The 18264-nt window shown below is 38.7% G+C and overlaps 1 protein-coding gene across 3 annotated transcripts in view; it reads left to right on the forward strand.

Annotated features, from left to right (window-relative positions):
- Positions 1–410: 410 nt before the first annotated feature.
- Positions 411–18264, forward strand: part of EIF4E (eukaryotic translation initiation factor 4E) — a 49444-nt gene continuing 31590 nt past the window's right edge. Inside the window, exons 1-3 of one of the 3 annotated variants that reach the window (XM_030313393.1) lie at positions 411–504; positions 2839–2936; positions 4537–4583. In XM_030313393.1, the coding sequence (XP_030169253.1) occupies positions 4566–4583 (18 nt within the window). In that variant the 5' untranslated portion in view covers positions 411–504; positions 2839–2936; positions 4537–4565. Of the gene's footprint in view, positions 505–2670; positions 2787–2838; positions 2937–4536; positions 4584–18264 lie in introns of all 3 variants that reach the window. The other 2 variants (XM_030313394.1, XM_030313395.1) reach the window with 2 other exon arrangements.

Raw genomic sequence — 18264 nt, forward strand, 5'->3', positions numbered from 1 at the left:
TAAATAACGTTTAATATGATACTGGGTTTAGAGCTAGGGTAATGACGTAGTCTGAAGAAAAAGAAAGAAAGGTAAGGAGATAAAGAGTAATGAGTATGCTAACTTAGGGTGGTCAAGGAAGTGTTTTGTCAGGAAATGGCTTTAAAACATAGACCTGAGTGAAATGAGGGAAGGAACTAGGTGATGGGCTCAATTTATTAGATGAATGAGTGCTTGTTATGATGCTTGTTAGCTGCATCCTTTTGGTTCTTAGTCACACTTCTTTATACGGGTACTGAACTATTTATATTTCTATGACTTAGCAGGCCACGCAGATTTTACAGTCCAGGAAGGAAGTGCCTGGGCTTCCCATGTGCTTTAAATATCTGCCAGTGATTACACATTTCCCATGACTGACTTAGTACTTCTTGAGTGGTTTGTCAGTTCTGTAAACGAACTTAGTATCAGAAGTCCTTTGAAGAGGAGCAAGCATTTGGAAGAACCTACCAGAGGAGAGCAGCTATGGTATGGAGGAAAGAATCTTGAATCCAGAGAATTGGGTTTGAATGCCGGCTCACCACTGACTGTGTGGACTTGTATATGTCCCCTAACTTTACTGCATTTGTTTCTTTATCTCTAAAATGGGGTTGATAATGTTTAATTCACCTAATTGTTGTAAAGGTCAAATGAAATAATTGATATGAAAAATACTTGGTATGCAATAGGAAATCAGTAAATGTTACTTGATTTTGAAAACTCAGAGTATCCTTAAAGATAATGGGCTGTGGTTGTTTTTCTGCATAAAATAATTCTTAAGCATACTACACTAAACTAAAAAGTAGAAATAAGAAATTTATGTAACTATAAAATTGTAGTTAACATTGAATTCTTACCATGTTCTAAGAACTATTCTAAGCATGTTACATGGGTTAATTTGATTATTTCTCACACTGATCAAACAAGATAAGTACTATTATTCTGCACATTTAACTCATGACAAAAATAAGGCACAAAGATGGGGATCCTGGCTAATTCAGTTGGTAGAGCATGCAACTCTCAATCTCAGGTCATGAGTTCAAGCCCCACATTGGGCGTGGAGCCCACTTAAAAAATGAGGCACAAAGAGACTAAATAATCTACATACTGTCATACAGTAAGTGGTGGAATTGGGATAATAAACTAATAAATGCGATAATTAAAAGATTACTTATCCTGTCCCAAGCCATCACCTAGGTCTTTCCTTTTTATAAAAAATAAACTTTTTTTATTTTTTAAAGTTTATTTATCTTGAGAGACAGAGAGAGGGAGGGAGAGAGACAGGGGGCGTGCAGAAGGGAGAGAGAGAATCCCCATGCTAATGGTGCAGAGCCTAAACCCAGGAACTGGGAGATCATGCCCTGAGCCCAAATACAGGAATTGCGAGATCGTGACCTGAGTTGAAATCAAGAGTCAGACGCTTAACCAACTGAACCACCCAGGCATCCCACCTAGGTCTTTCCTAAAGGAACATACCTGTAGAAAGTGACAGTAACAAAAAAAATAGAACTTAAGGCACGATCAAGTTTAAAGAGGGTGAATAAGGTTAAAAAAAAAAAAACAAAAACCTCACTGTTAATGTTAATTAAAGGTTGCTTTAGATTATATCTAAAGCTAATAAATAGCCAACCCTGTAATATTAAGGATCATTTATTATGCAATTTCATATCTTCTTTCATCTTCTGAAGGTCTACTCATTTTAAGAAAAACGGTTGCTTAATATTGATCAGAGACTAAGAAAGACTAAAAAAGGCACCTAATAAGAACAGATTACCTAAAATTCCAAGGCTTTTAGAAAAAAATCCTAGAGAGTGCAGCAATAATATTTTTGAGGGATTGATTGTAACAAACGTGATGGGTTTGAACCATAGTTGAACAATGCCCAGCAAAACAATAACTCTGGTTATCTAGAAACTGAAAATTACAATGACAAAGAGGTAAATAAATGATAAAAACAACCTATGTGTTCTATCAAATTATTTAAAATCTTTTACCATGAGTTAAATCTATAAAGGCTAGTAGTAATATGCCAGCTTGAGAAATATATTATGTAGGGAAAAGATCATGACTATACATGCTAAATGATAACCAATCATCCCAGGCTTACAAATAATAATTACCATGATACTATACTGAACCATTAGTTATATATTAACTAACTAAATGAAGTAGAATATATTTCAATACCATATCCCATTTCATATATCTTTTTATTGCCCTTTTCCTTAAGAATAAGCATGAATATGGCAGTAAGATGACAAATGGAATTTTCTGTAGATTAACAGAAAAATAAAGTATAACATTTCTTCTCCGCATATTTCAAGCTGGAAAAAACAAAACCACATAAACACATGGATAAACACTTAACCACCAAATCAGAATCTAATGGAGATGTATTAGGTGGAGACCCATCAATGTGCCATAAAAACACATGCAACAAAGTGTATACAAAAAGGAGAGAAATTAAGCTACAAAGAATAGAAGCATATACAAGTATTATAGAAGTATTAGGCTGACTGACAAAAGTGGGTAGTTTTTTAATCAAGAGAAAAGTTAATAAAACAGAAGCTATCATTAAAAAAAGTTTTAAGAACATCACTGGATTTCAGTCCCATATGGGGACTGAAATTTCCTTAATTCTTTGCTGTTTTCTAGCAACACTGTGAAAATACATCTATGTTATCTCCTCAAAGAAGATAACCAGACACTACAAGAAGATACACTGAGATCAACTGTAATTACTTTGGATAGTTTAACAGTAGATCGTCTTTGTAAGTAGAAACAGAAATTTACCCTGTTTTTGTTTTGTTTTGTTTGTTTTAGAATTCCATCTACTTTTAAGCCTACTAGAACTAAGCTGACTGGAAAAAAGCTTTCATTAATCACCTCTGACATCCAGGGAAACCAAAACATATGAACAGGCAATGGTTTTGAGTTCTTATACAGTCTCAATTATGTGTTAGTCAACTCAAGCAACCATTATGTACTCAATAATAGGTATGACACAGGTCTGGACATCAGCAACACAATAAGCGGGCAGGCACAGGCAGCCTACTTATACTGATATTTTAGTATTAACATTCTTAAGAAGTATGGAAGATAGTAATGATATGTCTTCCTAACTAGAACTTTATAGTAGTGCTCTACTAGATTTATCTCTATTTTATTAACATCAAGACTGCAGAATAACACTGTCTTAAGAAATAACAGCGTAGTGTCACAGAGGGAAAGGAAATGTAGGATGCCAATGTGGGGATAAATTTCTAATTGCCAATGATTGTTGTGAATATAGTGATATTTTCCTGAACATTAAAGCTTCTGTTGTAGGTAGCTACAGTAATAAAGAAAAAAGTTGTCTTGAAACTTTAAAATGTCATTGTTGTGTACACGATAATACGACAAAGTAAACAAAAGAAAAATTTTAAATATTGTTTCAAAAAACATTAGGGGAGAGGCACGAGGTTGCTTATTATGAAGTGCTTACAGAGTCGGATGCATTTTCAAAGCTGGTTACAATCATCACCACAGCACACCCTTGTGAGGTAAGTGTATTATCATCTGTGGTTCATAAATGAAAATGCCAGGCACTGAATCACTTGCCTAAGGAGAATGAGTCAACGTCAAGAGTCATAGTTGACCGACCTAACTTCTGACGGTCAGTCCAGGGCTTAGTCAGCGGGGCCCGGAGTGGCTTCCCTGGCTGGCACCTGGACTTAGGCTATTTCCGTTCACGTTAAAGCAGAACAGTGGAACTGAGAAGACAGAACTTTCAAATAATTTTTACTTCTACTCAAGATTTAGCCCTGTGCTCTTAATCTCAGGATTTAGGACAGGAAAAGCTGTCGGGTGCACTCCCCCTCCCCCAACCTGTGGCAACTGGGAACTGTGGACGGTTCTGCCACCCCCTTTCGCAGTGATGGCAATGAGTGACCACCAGCGTTAGCAGAGCCGGGGGACGGGGGAGGGTGGATTGCTTTAAACAACGACTCTCCATCGCCGCCTCTTTCGGAAAGCAAGAGAAAATGGTGGGAAGTTAAACAAAATTTAAATAAACAGACAACTTGTCCTAGGACCTCAACTAAGCAGATGAAACCTCATTGTGCGCGCTGAGCCTGCAGTTCCCAACTTTCCGGGGAAAATGGGAGGACAGGGCAACAAAGGGCACGGCAGCAATGTCTGGCAGTAAACGCTACAGCACCTATCCAGGCGGAAGAGCACAGGACTAAAAACCACGCACCGACTCGCTAGGGTCCGCAGCCGAGAACCGCGCACCCAGCTCACCAACCACGTGACAAGTCCTTTTTTTTTTTTTTTTTTTTTTTTTGAACTTCTTTTCCCTTAAAAAAAAGAGAGGGAGAGTGAGTGAGCGAGAGAGACTCCACTTCCCAGAAGCCTCTTGTTACCCACGCAGCCGCAGTCTTGCGCAGGCGCCGCCAGGGCCAAACGGACACGTCGGTCACGTGAACAGTAGCCGGCCAATCCGGTTTGAATCTCATTTTTTTCTTCTCACCCCCCCTTCAGGAGCGGTTGTGCGATCAGATCGATCTAAGATGGCGACTGTGGAACCGGTGAGTATTGCCTTTGGCCCCCACCCCCACCGGTCCCCGCGCTCCGTCTCCCTTCGGACTAGGGGACCCCGCGGGACGGCGTTCCCGGCGCGCACGCTGCCTCTTGCTGCCCCCTCCCCCTCTTCTTGGGTCTGACCTCTCCGCGGGCAACTGGGGGCGCCCCGGCGGCTGGCCGCGGCGGCGTGTAGCGCACACGTTCTGGTGGGGGCCCAAGGGCTGGGGGAGAGAGGTGGGGGAGGGGCGGCACGGCGCCTCCTGGTGAAGCTGCGAGGTGGTCTACAAGGGTGGAGGGTGATCGGTGTTCTGGGCTAGGTGTGTGGGGCTTGTGTCTTCGGGATAGAAGGGTGCAGGACTGGCTCCGAGCGGGCGCCGGGATCCGCAGGGAGGGTGGGCGGCAAGACGGCCTGGAATGAGATGGAGGAGGGAGCCCCTGAGTAGAATTTCCCTCCCTCTTTCCCTCCCGAGCTCCAGCCTGGGGGTTCGGGTGCCAGACGCGCGCGGGTCTTCCTTAGACCGGTGGGCCAGGGAGCCGGTGGGCGCGCGTTGCCAAAGGGTGGGTTGGGCGGGAGTGGTGCCGCCGCACGCGCGGAGAAGCTTCGACCTCGCCGAGGGGAGCCGAGAGGGGCAAGCGCATGTTACTCCAGCGCGCTCAAGAGTTGCCGGGGTTGGCGGCTGGGGAGGCGAGAAAGGTTTGGGGCGGGAAGGAGAACCTCGTGTAGCGCGGTAAAGCTCTCAGAGTAGGATGAAGGGTGGTGGTGGTGAGAAACGGGGATCACATTGTCCTCTCCCCTCCATGCTTGATACTGGGCTGTCATGGAGGAGGGAAGGGGGAGGAGCGAGGCCTACTGATCGCTGCTGCTGGTCTAGTTGCCGGCCGGACCTGCTGCGTTTCACACGCGCCTGTCTTCCATTCATTCATCCTTTTCGCTCTGCGCACGTCTCCAAGAATGCGGATGGGTCTTGATCCGTCTGTCCTTACGAGCCTTTGTCGTCTGAAAGATTTCTAAGGCACAGTTTATTGGAAATAGGAACTTAACTTTAAAAATTGGTTTTCCATACATTTTTTTTTTTTTTTTACCCGTTCTACTGGCTTTCCTTTCAGTTTAGGCACCATCTTAAACTTAGTTGAAGCAAGCCGATCCCAGTACTTGGTAGTTACCGCCCAAAGGAGAGAGGATATCTTTGTCGTAGTTTGGTTTGCCGGCACTGGCTCATTTACAGGCCTGGGTTGCTGTTTTAGGAATGTCACATCTAAGTGAAATTGTTTTAGAGGCATAATATGGAGTATTTTAACAACTAGAAGACCTGTGACACTCGAACCAGTTCTAGACCTTGGTTGCCAGATATTTGTGTGTATCTTTAATGGTAGTTTGTGATTTTTGATAATGACTTACCAGTTTGCTTTGACTTTTTAGACTTTCATAGCTAGGTCAAAAATTAGCCATGGAAAGGCTTATAGAATACAAAAAGACTTATTTTTCATTACATTGATGTAAACTATCCTTAGCTTGTTGCCAGAATTTAAGGCAGTTCTTCTGTTTGGTTACTTGTTTTTTATTGGTACCAGTTTTCATTTATGTTTCTGAAAATTAGGTTGGCTGCAAAACTGTCTCTTAATTTTCTGATACAGTTAACTGACTTTGGAACATTCATGTTCCAAATAAAGGTATAGGATGAATATGAAAATACTCCCTTTTAACAAGTTTCCATATTCGCTTTTTACTGGATCTGCTTTCCTACCCATGGTAGTGGCATCATTAAAAAACATTACAGCTGATAATAGGAACAAGGCTAACATATCTGAGCTGTTAAATAATGTATTCTATGAAGTTTATCAGTAACATTTCAGTCTTTTGGATTTTGCAGAGCTATGCAGTTTTGTTTCAACAGCACAGAACTACAGAGTGTTGAAGGACTATTTTGAGTCAGTAAATATTTATAGCCTCTGTTATGTTTAGGAGGTTATACCAAATGTTCTTTAGGATACAGAGTTATACAAAATATGATTCTATACCTTGTTCAGTGTAAACTCTTAAGGAACTTAATTCCCAGTGATGTGGTCAATGATAACAGTATAGTATTCATTCTGGTGCTGACCCAGGGAAATTTAGATACTGCATTTAAATTTGGGGAGTAGGGAACCTAAAAACCTAAAGTGTGTGAAAAGTGGAGAAAGCCAGTAGTAGTTTGAGGATGTTTGTAAAGTAGACTGATATATTCATTTTTAGTGAGAATGGCAAATTTTTAGTACTTTATTTTTTGTTAAAAAATTTTTTTAATGTTTATTTTTGAGAAAGAGACCATGGTGGGGGGGGGGAGGGGCAGAGAGAGGGAGACACAGAATCTGAAGTAGGCTCCAGGCTCTGAGCTGTCAGAACAGAGACCAACGCAGAGCTTGAACCCACAAACTGCGAGATCATGACCTGAGTTGAAGTCAGTTGCTTAACCGACTGAGCTACCCAGGCACCCCAAATTTTAGTACTTCTAATGCACCCTTTTCACAGGTTAGTCTCTTAGAATTCTTTGACAATTTTGAATAGTGGGTGTTTGTTTTTTTTTTTTTTAAAGCAGCCTGTTAGTATCGATTACGATTGAGGTATTCCTGCTGAAGCCTCCAGAAACCGTATTTGTTCACTGCTACTTTAACTAGCTTGTGAGTTTCCTTATTGGTTTTCATTTGGGCATAATCATAAGCACTTAAAGAGCTATGGGCTTTTCTTGGTTGTCCCACCTTTCATAGGCATTTGGGGAATTTTTATCTGTGGAAATTAACACAAAATATCAGTCATTTTTCAGTTTGCTATTACTTGATTTTACTCAAGTGTGTGTAAGAGATCTTTTACATTAAGATGTAGCTTACAAATATTAAATTTGTTGAGAAGCTTGATAGGGCAAATTAATGGAAGCATTTTACCTCTTTACAGGTAATATGGCAAAATTTTGAACGTTGGGATCAATAGTGCATTCCTGTTATTCTGTTGGCACTTGAATTGTGACTAGGTCAAAATTAGACTCAATATTACTCATGAACATGGCAAGCAATTTCCCCGGGCCATTTTGCTTCCAGTGGGTCATGTTTCTTTGTAGCTTTATCTTCATTCCGCATTTTTAATTATTGGGCTGTTTTTTGACTTGTAGTTCTTTTTAAGGTAAGAGGTTGTTTTGTTTTGTTTTTGTTTTAGTTGAAAGGGTATATAGTTTTACATGGTTTTTATATTTTTTAGATTTTTAAAACTACATTAATTTCATTAGTGGAATTAACTTGAACAGCTAATCCAATGTTTCCATTTTTATCCTTCAGAAACATGTATTGTACTGCGAAGAGTTTATTAAAAGTAAATAAGGCTTACACATGTATTGACAAATATGTTGTATATAATTCAGTGTTTTTGGTTAATCAGAGACTGATTGACAAGCAGACCTTGCAAATTAATATGCTTTTTAAAAATGTTCATTTTTGAGAGAGTGCTTGATTGTGAGGGAGGGGCCGAGAGAAGAGACAGAAGCAGGTTCCAGGCCCTCAGTGCAGACAGAGCCCCGTGTGGGGCTTGAGCTCATGAATTATGACCTGAGCCAAAGTTGGTCACTTAACCACCTGAGCTGCCCAGGTTCCCCCCCCCCCAATACATATTTTTGCCTTAATCAAAAAACCCACTACATGTATCAAAGTTCATTCATGAACCAAATAAATTTGGTTCTGTTTATATTTCAAATTTCACTTTATTTTATACTTTGAATTAATACTGTGCATAATTATTTGACTTAGAGAAATCCAATTTAGAAGGCAGACATAGTCTATACACTGAAGTTGCAGAGAATACAATGTTAAATGAATTAGGTAAGCCTAATCCAATTTGGACAGCAAATTCTAGGCAAGATTTAAAAATATGTAGTTTAACTAAGGTAAAGAATGTACAAGTACCTGGATGTAACAAGGACCTTGTGAAGTGGTTATTCTAGCAATGGTAATTTCTACTTTTCGTTCTCTGCTACTACTACTGGAAATTTCCTAGCCCTTCTGGTACCTGTGAGTTTTTCCATCTTTGTAATAGAGGCTTTCTGGAGAAATGGAAATGAGCATGGGTTGTAGTCTAATTTTAATATCTGTGTGACCTTGACTGGGATTTCTAAGTCTAGTTGAAAGAATGGGAATACGAAGATATCTTCCAATGATTTTGATTTTCAAATGCAGTATTCAGAGGTTATGAAGTTATGTCAATTTCATAATGTCAGTTATGAAGAACTGGATAAAGTTAATATTCCATGAATGTGTTGCATGCAAGTGTATCCATGCATAATGTATATACTCACCTTTTTCTTTCTGTGCTAAGAAATTCACATAGCTCCCTTTTGATTAGCAATCCTTGGCCAATAGCAAGAAATGCAAAGCTTATGATCTACAACCCTCAGATACTCTTCCTACTCCTATCTCTATCGTAAAAATCACTAGTGTTCCTTCAAAAGTTCTATTTGTCTGGAGAAAAAAGAAAGGATCACTTTTGACTTTCAGGTACGTGGGAATGTGGTTGGAAAATAAGTTTTTTTTTCCCAGTTGGAATGTTTGATACATTATTCCATAGAAACAGTGGGAAGCTGTAATTTAGTCACATTGTTCAGTAAATTTCTGTGGAATTAGGACAGATGTGACTAACGTTGAATTTCCAGGGATACGGATTTAGAGTTCTAAGCAACTGACCATAAAAATGACCTATAAACACAACCTATTTGTGTGATTTTTAATGTAGGCAGATTTTTATTTCTTAATAATAGCTAACATACAGCACTAATATATATCAGGCACCACACTATGTGCTTTGCATATATTAATTCATTTAATCCTACAGCAACCCTATGAGGTAGATATTATTCTTAATTCAGATGAGGAAACCAAGGCACAAAGAGATTAGGTAACTTTGTGTGACTAACTTGGTGAAGATCACACAGCTAATAAATGGTGGGGTGGAGTTCAAACTAAAGCAGCCGGATTCCAGAGTATGCATTCTTAACCATGACACTGTCTCTCCGTGTTATGTGTTTTCCTTATTTGACCTGGGAAAATTAATTTGAGAAACTTACTAGATATTTTGCTGCAGCTGTAAAAGAAGATGTGCGGATATTTTAGGCCCTTTTGTGCAGTGTTTGGTAACTGATGACCGAAGTACAGAGTCATAAGGAAATAGCACTGTGGTTTCTGAATGCAAGGACTAAACAAGTAGTTATACATAAGGTTATATTTTAGTAACTGGTCCAGAACATTTTGGATAGATTTCTGAAGAAAGCAAATGGACATTTCCCTCCTCCCCCTTTTCATTTGATTTCTGGACCTTGTCAATTCAAATGATTTGCCAGTTAAAATATTTTGCTAGTGAAAACAGTATTAGTAAGTTTTTAAAAATTTGTGAATATGGAATTTACTCTTAACTACTTTTGTACTGTTAGTAATTTTGGTGAATGGTCTGGCCAAGAGTTAAGCGGTTGTTTTGAAAAACTTTGAGTGTATGTTGCTAGTCTTAAAAGCTAAATTGTTTGAGGAAGGTAGTAGGAAGACCATAAGATTTCTCTGAAACTCATGGCTTTGCAGTAATTGTTAAAGACTTCATTTTATTAAAAAGTTTATTTTTTATTTTTATTTTTTTAACGTTTATTTATTTTTGAGACAGAGACAGAGCATGAACGGGGGAGGGTCAGAGAGAGGGAGACACAGAATCTGAAACAGGCTCCAGGCTCTGAGCTGTCAGCACAGAGCCCAGCGCAGGGCTCGAACTCACGGACTGCAAGATCATGACCTGAGCCGAAGTCGGCCGCTTGCCGACTGAGCCACCCAGGCGCCCCAAAAAAGTTTTTTTTTTAAATGTTTATTCATTTTTGAATGGGGGGAGGGACAAAGAGAGAGAGACAGAATCCGAAGCAGGCTCCAGGCTCTGAGCTATCAGCGCAGAGCCCGATGTGGGGCTCAAACTCACGGACTGAGAGATCATGACCCAAACCCAAGTCCGATGCTTAATCTACTGAGCCACCCAGGTGCCCCTATTAAAATTTTTTTTTTTAAAGAGAGCAGGGGAGGTATGGGGTGGGGGAAGAGAATCTCAAACAGGCTCCACACTGAATGTGGATTGGGGACTTTATCTCACAACCTTGAGATCAGGACCTGAGCCAAAATCCAGAGTCGGACAGACGGACACTCCATCAATTGAGCCACCCAGGTGCCCCTGCAGTAATTGTTAGAGTTAAAACATGTATTTGCATGTTTTTAGCTATTTTAAACTGGTTACTGTAAAGTGCTATACAGAAATTAAGTATAATCTTTCTGTGCTCTTATTATAGTGACAGTCAATAAGATTTTTATATTTATGTGAATTAATGTTAGTATTGCTATGAAGAATTTTTGTGAGGTTTTACATGGTCATCTTAGGGCAGCACCTTATGCAGCCACAAAGTCCGATAACTTCCAACTATTAACTAAGGGAAGAAAATTTGATATTTTAATGGAAAGATGAAATGTACATCTTTTTCTTGTAGTTTTTTTCCTAATGCTCTCAATATTTTAGGATAAATAATAGGTGGGAAATTCATATTTCAAGTAATATTTGTTTGTTTTTCTGCCAAGGTCACATAGTTCCTAAGTGAGGGAACTTGAACTCAAACCCAGGTCCTGGCCCCAAGCTGTATTACTTTCCTGTTCAAAAAAAGAAACAAATTCAACCAAGACTAGAAAGTCCCAACTCTTTACCTTCAGTAAAACTCCTACCTTAAGCATAAAATAGCTGCATAGATCATCCTTATGCACAAATAAATATAAAATCCTGTTTTTGAAACGATGTACCGGATGATTCATGGGTTATGGCATGGAGTAATGTGGTTTTGTTTTGTTTTTCATTTGAATTGGTACATTGTATTTTTAAATAACATTTAGGATTGTAAAATTTCTTTTGGGTGTTGGTTTATAGATAATTGCATTTAGTTTTATTTTTTTATAACTTTTTTCTTGAATTAGTAATACATGCTCATGGTCCAAAATTCAGATGGGTCCCTTTAGCAGTGAAGCCTGTGACCTCATTGTCAGAGTGTTTTTAAATGCCTTAAAGAAAATATGTAGAATTATAGGGGAAACTGATTATATTGAATTACAGTAAGGATTAAGTGAGTTAAAATGAAACATTAAGGATGATGCCTGGCACAGGCTAAGTCCTGTCTTTTTTATTGCAGAAAACCTATGTTCTACCTATATTCTCCAGCCACCTAGTTTCCCTTCCCAAAGCATTCACACTGTTGGTCGGTTTTTATTTTATTTTTTTAACTTAATTTTTTTTTTTTTTTTTACATTTTATTTATTTTTGAGAGAGAGAGAAAGAGACTGAGCACAAGTGGGGGAGGGGCAGAGAAAGAGAGACACGCACATACACGGAATCCGAAGCAGGCTCCAGGCTCTGAGCTATCAGCACAGAGCCCGACGTAGGGCTCAAACTCACAAACCATGAGATCAAGACCTGAGCTGAAGTCGGACACTTACCGACTGAGCCCCCCACGGGCCCCAATCAGTTTTTATTTTTTGAGGATTCTTCTAGATATGGGCTGTCCAAGAGAACTTTCCATGATGGTGGAAATGTTCTCTCTCTCTGAGCTGATCAGTACGGTAGCCACTAGCCCCACATGCCTATTGAGCACTTGAAATGTGACTAATTCAACCAAGGAAGTGAATTTTATGTTATTTTTTAAATGTTTATTGAGAGAGAGAGAGAGAGAGAGAGAGAGATAGCATGAGCCAGGGGAGGTGCAGAGAGAGGGTGGGGAAGAGCATCCCAAGCAGGCTATGCACTGTCAGCATAGAGCCCGATGTGGGCTAGATTCCATGAACTGTGAGATCATGACCTGAGCCAAAAGCAAGAGTTAGACGCTTGACCTACTGAGCCACCCAGACACCCCTAAACCAAGGAAGTGAATTTTAAACTTCATTCAACTTTAAATGTAATTTTAATTACTTGAAATTTAATTTCATATATAGCTAGTGGCTACCAAATTGGACAGTATAGCTCTAGTCTAGATACACCTGATGTATACATACACATATGCATATTGTAATTGGCTTAACTTTGTAAGGTTCAACTGGATATGACTAGTTTGGTTAAAGAAATTATTTAATTTTATCCTAGGGAAACCTCTGTCTGTATTTAAACTTTCAAAGGCAATTATTTGCTCTTGTATAGATAATTAAAATTGTCCCGTAGCCTTTTTTTGCTGTTTAAAAAAATGTGTGAGTAGACAGTACTTTATGTTCAAAATTCACATTTTGTACAAAAGAGTATATGATGAAGTCTGTTTTCTCTAGTTGATCCCATCCAGGTGAATCACCTCTAGAGGCCGCCAGCATTGTCATTTCCTGACTTTCCATAGAGATTTGTGTGTGTGTGTGTGTGTTTGTGTGTGTGTGTGTGTGTGTGTGTGTGTATATGTAAGTAAACAGGATGTATATATATTTTTTTTAAATAACAGTAGTCAACTATATACGCTATTCTGGCACATTATGTTTTTCACTTAATAACTGGTGTTTTAGAGTGTTGTATATCAGCACATAAAGCTTTCACTTTTTTTTTCTGATGGTGTGTATTGCATAATTTGGTCTTAAACATAGTTATTTCTTTATTGATCAATATTTGGGTTGTTTCCAGCAATTTGTGAAATTTCCAACAGTCCGTGGTGAATAGCCTTTTATCTGTATCATTTCCATGCATGAGGTAGTATAGTTGCAAGGTAAATGTTTTGGCAATAAATTGAAATTTTAAAAACTCTACTGGTTAGGGGTGCCTGGATGGCTCAATCAGTAGAGTGTTTGACTTCTGCTCAGGTCATGATCTCAACTGTTTGTGGGTTCAAGCCCTGTGTCTGTGCTGACAGCTCAGAGCTTGGAGCCTGCTTCGGATTCTGTGTCTCCCTCCCTCTCTGCCCCTCCCCGCCGCTCTTGCTTTGCCTTTCTGTCTCAAAAATAAATGAACATTAAAAAAAAACTGGTTAGATAAAACAGTTTGTGACTATAGTTGGGCTATATATATATATATTTTTAGAGCTACCCTCCCTTTCTATTTGTGAACGGTTTATTTGTAGAAAACAAAAGATACACATCCGTATAAGTTTTAGAGTAATAAACTGAAGACCTGTATACTCATCACCTAAGGCATCATCATGTCTTTATGATGGCTTCAGCTTCCTGGAATCTCTACAAAAGCCTCTCTTGGGGAAACCAGTGGGCCAGGCAGAGAACTCTCAGTTAGGAGAGTGGTTGTATGTTGTTTTAAAAGTAGATTAAAGGTGAACTCCTGGTGTGAAATTTGTAGCTGTTCTAAGGAGCAGTGCACAAAGGAGGGAAAAGGAGCTTTGTTAACACATGGTTAAGGTGAGTTAAGTATAGATAAAAGTCTGGGCCAGACAAACCATGGCAATCAGTGTTTTGTTTGTTGTTTTTTTTTTAAGGGTAGAATAATAAGCATTTTTATTATTATAGCCATCAAATGAAGAATGTAGCCTGAATTGCATTGCTCCAATCTGGATGTTGCTCTCTATATCTGGTGCACACCTGTCTTTGACTATGCTCGTGACTCCTCTCATCTGACTTCCTTGGTGTGCCTCTCCATTTGCCATGTTCCTTGTTGTCTTATTTGGATTCTTATTTCATTTTGGTAGATCAAATCTCCACTAATTTTTTGAGAAAAGATACATGAGAAAGATTTTTGAGACCTTGCATACTAAGCAATATCGTGTCTGTAGTTTGGGTGTATGTAGAATTCTTTTCTTCGGAATTTTAGTCATTCCAGGTCATCTGTTGTGACCGTTAAGTCAGAAATTATTCTGATGACTACTTTTTTTTCTTTTTTCTTTTGTTTTGTACGTGTGTGTGTGCGTGTGTGTGACCATTTCCCCTACTTTTTTTTTTTTTGTCCCCATTTCACAATGACATGCTTTATTAGTATGAGTGTTTTCATCCATTGTGCTAGGTACGCATTGTACTTTTTTAATGTGGCAACTCCTGTCCATCACTTCACATTTATTTGTGATTCTCCTCTTCCCAGTTTCTCTTTGAAACAGTTATTCATTTAGATATTGGATCTCCTAGCCTGGTTCTCTGACTTTTTTTTTTTTTTTTCCAGTTTAAATCCTGCTTTCATTTTCTCTTTGTATTTTCTGGGAAGTTTATTTTCCAACATTTTCTGTGTCATAATTTTAATTTCTAGATGTTCTTTCTGGTTTTCTGAATGTTCACTTTTATAGCTTTCTGTAATTGTGATGCAACATTTTAACCTTTTGAGGATATAATAGGTATGTATTTTTAAAGACATTTTCTTTTCTCTGCCTGCTTCCTCCAAGTTGCTTAATTTTCTTTTTTGTTTTTGAACTCATGGCAGCAGTCCTAGTAAGGTAGAGGGAGGGAATTGAGGGATCTAGTTATTTTTCAAATAGCTTTCACCAAATTCTCCTTAATTTACTTCATCTCCTACTTAACTCCTAGTTCTAAAGGTGCTGCCAGCTTTTGAGACTTAAGGATCTAGCTGTGTACGTTGCTAAGTAATCACTTGTCCATTCTGTGTTCCAGTTCTTTTCTTTTTTTCCTTGCACTTTCTATAGTTGTGGACTTAGAAAAAAATGTCATCATTTTAGTGAGATTTTGAGAAGGAACAAAATTCAAATCCTATAGATGGATTACTGAATAGTGACAGATCACTGGAATAGACTGAACAGTCCAGAAGTAGACTTAAGTATATATTTTGTTGTAGTAAATTTGGAACATTTAGATCTGGGGGCGGGGGGAATAAAAGTCATCTGTAATGGCAACTAGGGTTTCTTTGGTATTATTTTGGTTTACTTGTTTGTGGATTCTTTTCTTCTCACTACATCTCTTTGTACCTCTTTCTTCCTTTTTTTAAAAAAAATTGTTGATTTACTTTTGAGAGAGTGCATACATGAGAGGGGCAGAGAGAGGGGTAGCCTGAGGATTCCAAGAGGGCTTTGCACAGACAGCAGCAACCCCAATGCTGGGCTTGAACCCACAAACTGCGAGATCATGACCTGAGCTGACGTTGGACACTCAACCGAGCCACCCAGGAGCCCCTTTTCTTTTCCTTTTAAATAGAGTATTTTTAGAGAAGTTTTTAGGTTCACCACAAAATTGAGAAGAAGGTACAGAGAGTTCTGGTGTATCTCCTGCTTCCATATGCACAGCCTCCCCCACTATCAACATCCCACACCAGAGCAGCACATTTGTTACACCAGATGACCTGTGTGGATACATCATTGTCCCCTCAAGTCTTTAGTTTACATTAGGGTTCATTCTTGGTGTTATACAATTGTTGGGTTTAGAAAAATACGTAATGACATGTATTTATCATTATAGTGTCACACAGAAGTAGTTTCACTGACTAAAATACTGTGTTCTTTGCTTTTTCAACCCTCCCTCCTAATACCTGGCAACCACTAATCTTTTTACTGCCTCCATAGTTTTTTTGCCTTTTCCAGAATGTCCTATAGTTGGAATCATAGCTTTTCAGACTGGCTTCTTTCACTTAGTAATGTACATTTATGGTTCCTCCATGTCTTTTCACAGTTTTTGATAGCCCAATTTTTGTGTGTGCAGAACAAATATTGCATTGTCTGGATGTACCACAGTTTATTTAGGACTTCTTAAATTAAAAAGTGTGTCCCCTCCACCAATAAAGTAAAGTGCTCCTTGTTTATACACTTCTGTAATCTACCTTTTCCCACATTTACGTTAGCATTTTAAAATCATTTTCTCAGCATCACTTTTAGTGCCTACGTCGTAAACACCATGATGTATCTGTTACCTTTTGGTTGTATCTTTTGTTTTATGTTGTCTCTACTTTTTATTTGCTAACATAAGAATATATAAAACTGTTAGTGTTCTGATACTTTGAAGAAATCTTTTAGACGTATAAAGAATATAGCTCTTTTTATATTTGAAAGCTTGATAGTTCACAAGCTCAGTAAATGGAAGGATATACTCTATAAACCTGGGGACATTTGAAAACTGTCCCTATGGTTTTCTAATTTTTTGAAAGAAATATAAGTTGATTTCTTTTGGAAGATAATTTAAATATTAAGTCTAGTTTTCTTACTAAAATTATAGTTGGTGTGCCTGGATGGCTCAGTTGGTAGAGCATGTGCGTGTTGATCTCAGGGTTATGAGTTCGAGCTCCCTATTGGCAGTAGAGCTTACCTTAAAAAAAAAAAAAAGCTATAATTATATTATATTACATAGATACGTATCTATGTAATATAATCTATACGTATAGATACGTATCTATGTAATATAATATTAATCTTTAACTTTTAACATTATAGAATTTTTTTTTAAGTTTATTTATTCATTTTGACCAACTGAGCCACCCAGGCGCCCCTAACATTAATAGAACTTTTAAAAAACATGTAGAATTTAGAAAGAATTCAGCTGCTGGTTTAACTGTGCCATGTAAAGATTGATTTTTTTAAGTGTATTTATTGTTATTTTTTTAATGTTTATTTTTGAGGGCGGGGGGCGGGATAGAGGTTCCAAGCGGACTCTGTGCTGATAGCTGATAGCTGATAGGTGAGGCTCAGACTTATGAACCATGAGATCATGACCTGAGCCAAAATCAGTGCTCAACTGACTGAGCCACCCAGGCACCCCAAAGTTTATTTATTTATTTTGAGAGAGAGAGGAAATCCCAAGCAGGCTTCGTGCTGTCAGTGTGGAGCCTGACATGGGGCTTGAACCCAAGAACCATGAGATCATGACCTGAACTAAAACCAAGAGTTGTGCACTTAACTGATGAGACACAGGTGCCCCAAGATTGATTTTTAAACTAACATTCAGTGTCATTACGTTTTGTTATAGTTTTTTTTTTAAATTTTTTTTTTTTCGTTTATTTATTTTTGGGACAGAGAGAGAGCATGAACGGGGGAGGGCCAGAGAGAGAGGGAGACACAGAATCGGAAACAGGCTCCAGGCTCTGAGCCATCAGCCCAGAGCCTGACGCGGGGCTCGAACTCACGGACCGCGAGATCGTGACCTGGCTGAAGTCGGATGCTTAACCGACTGTGCCACCCAGGCGCCCCACGTTTTGTTATAGTTTTAAAAGCAATAAACTTAAAAAGAAGCAGCAGTTAAATTCTTTAAAACGTTTGCCTTTCAGATTGTAATTTTAAGCTTTAAAGAATAATTGAAATAGAAATTATCATGCTACTGGAACCAGTGTAATTTTGTGCAGTGAAAATGCTTGTCCTAACATCATTTTAATGTTATTTGAAGTACTTTTTAATTTTGTGTAATGTTTAACTTCTATAAATTTCCTTAGTTATTGTAAAGTAGGAGTCTCTGGTAGCCTTTGGTTTAACCAGCACTGACATTTAAATTTTATCGTTAGCCTGTTGTCATTCTAGATCACACATGTTTATTTATGTCTCTATCATCCCGCTTTCGTTTCTGAATTTGAGATCTTGTCCTAAGCAACATAAGATGTGCAGAGTAATTTGGGTGTCAGGTGATCTTAAATGAAACAAGGTGCCTACAACTCTTTCTAGTGAAGAGTTAAAGACATATGCATCCCGGGCGCCTGGGTGGCTCAGTCGGTTAAGCGTCTGACTTCGGCTCAGGTCATGATCTCGCGGTTTGTGAGTTTGAGCCCCGCGTCGGGCTCTG

This window comes from Lynx canadensis, chromosome B1 (genome assembly GCF_007474595.2).
Source record: "Lynx canadensis isolate LIC74 chromosome B1, mLynCan4.pri.v2, whole genome shotgun sequence".
Taxonomy (NCBI): domain Eukaryota; kingdom Metazoa; phylum Chordata; class Mammalia; order Carnivora; family Felidae; genus Lynx; species Lynx canadensis.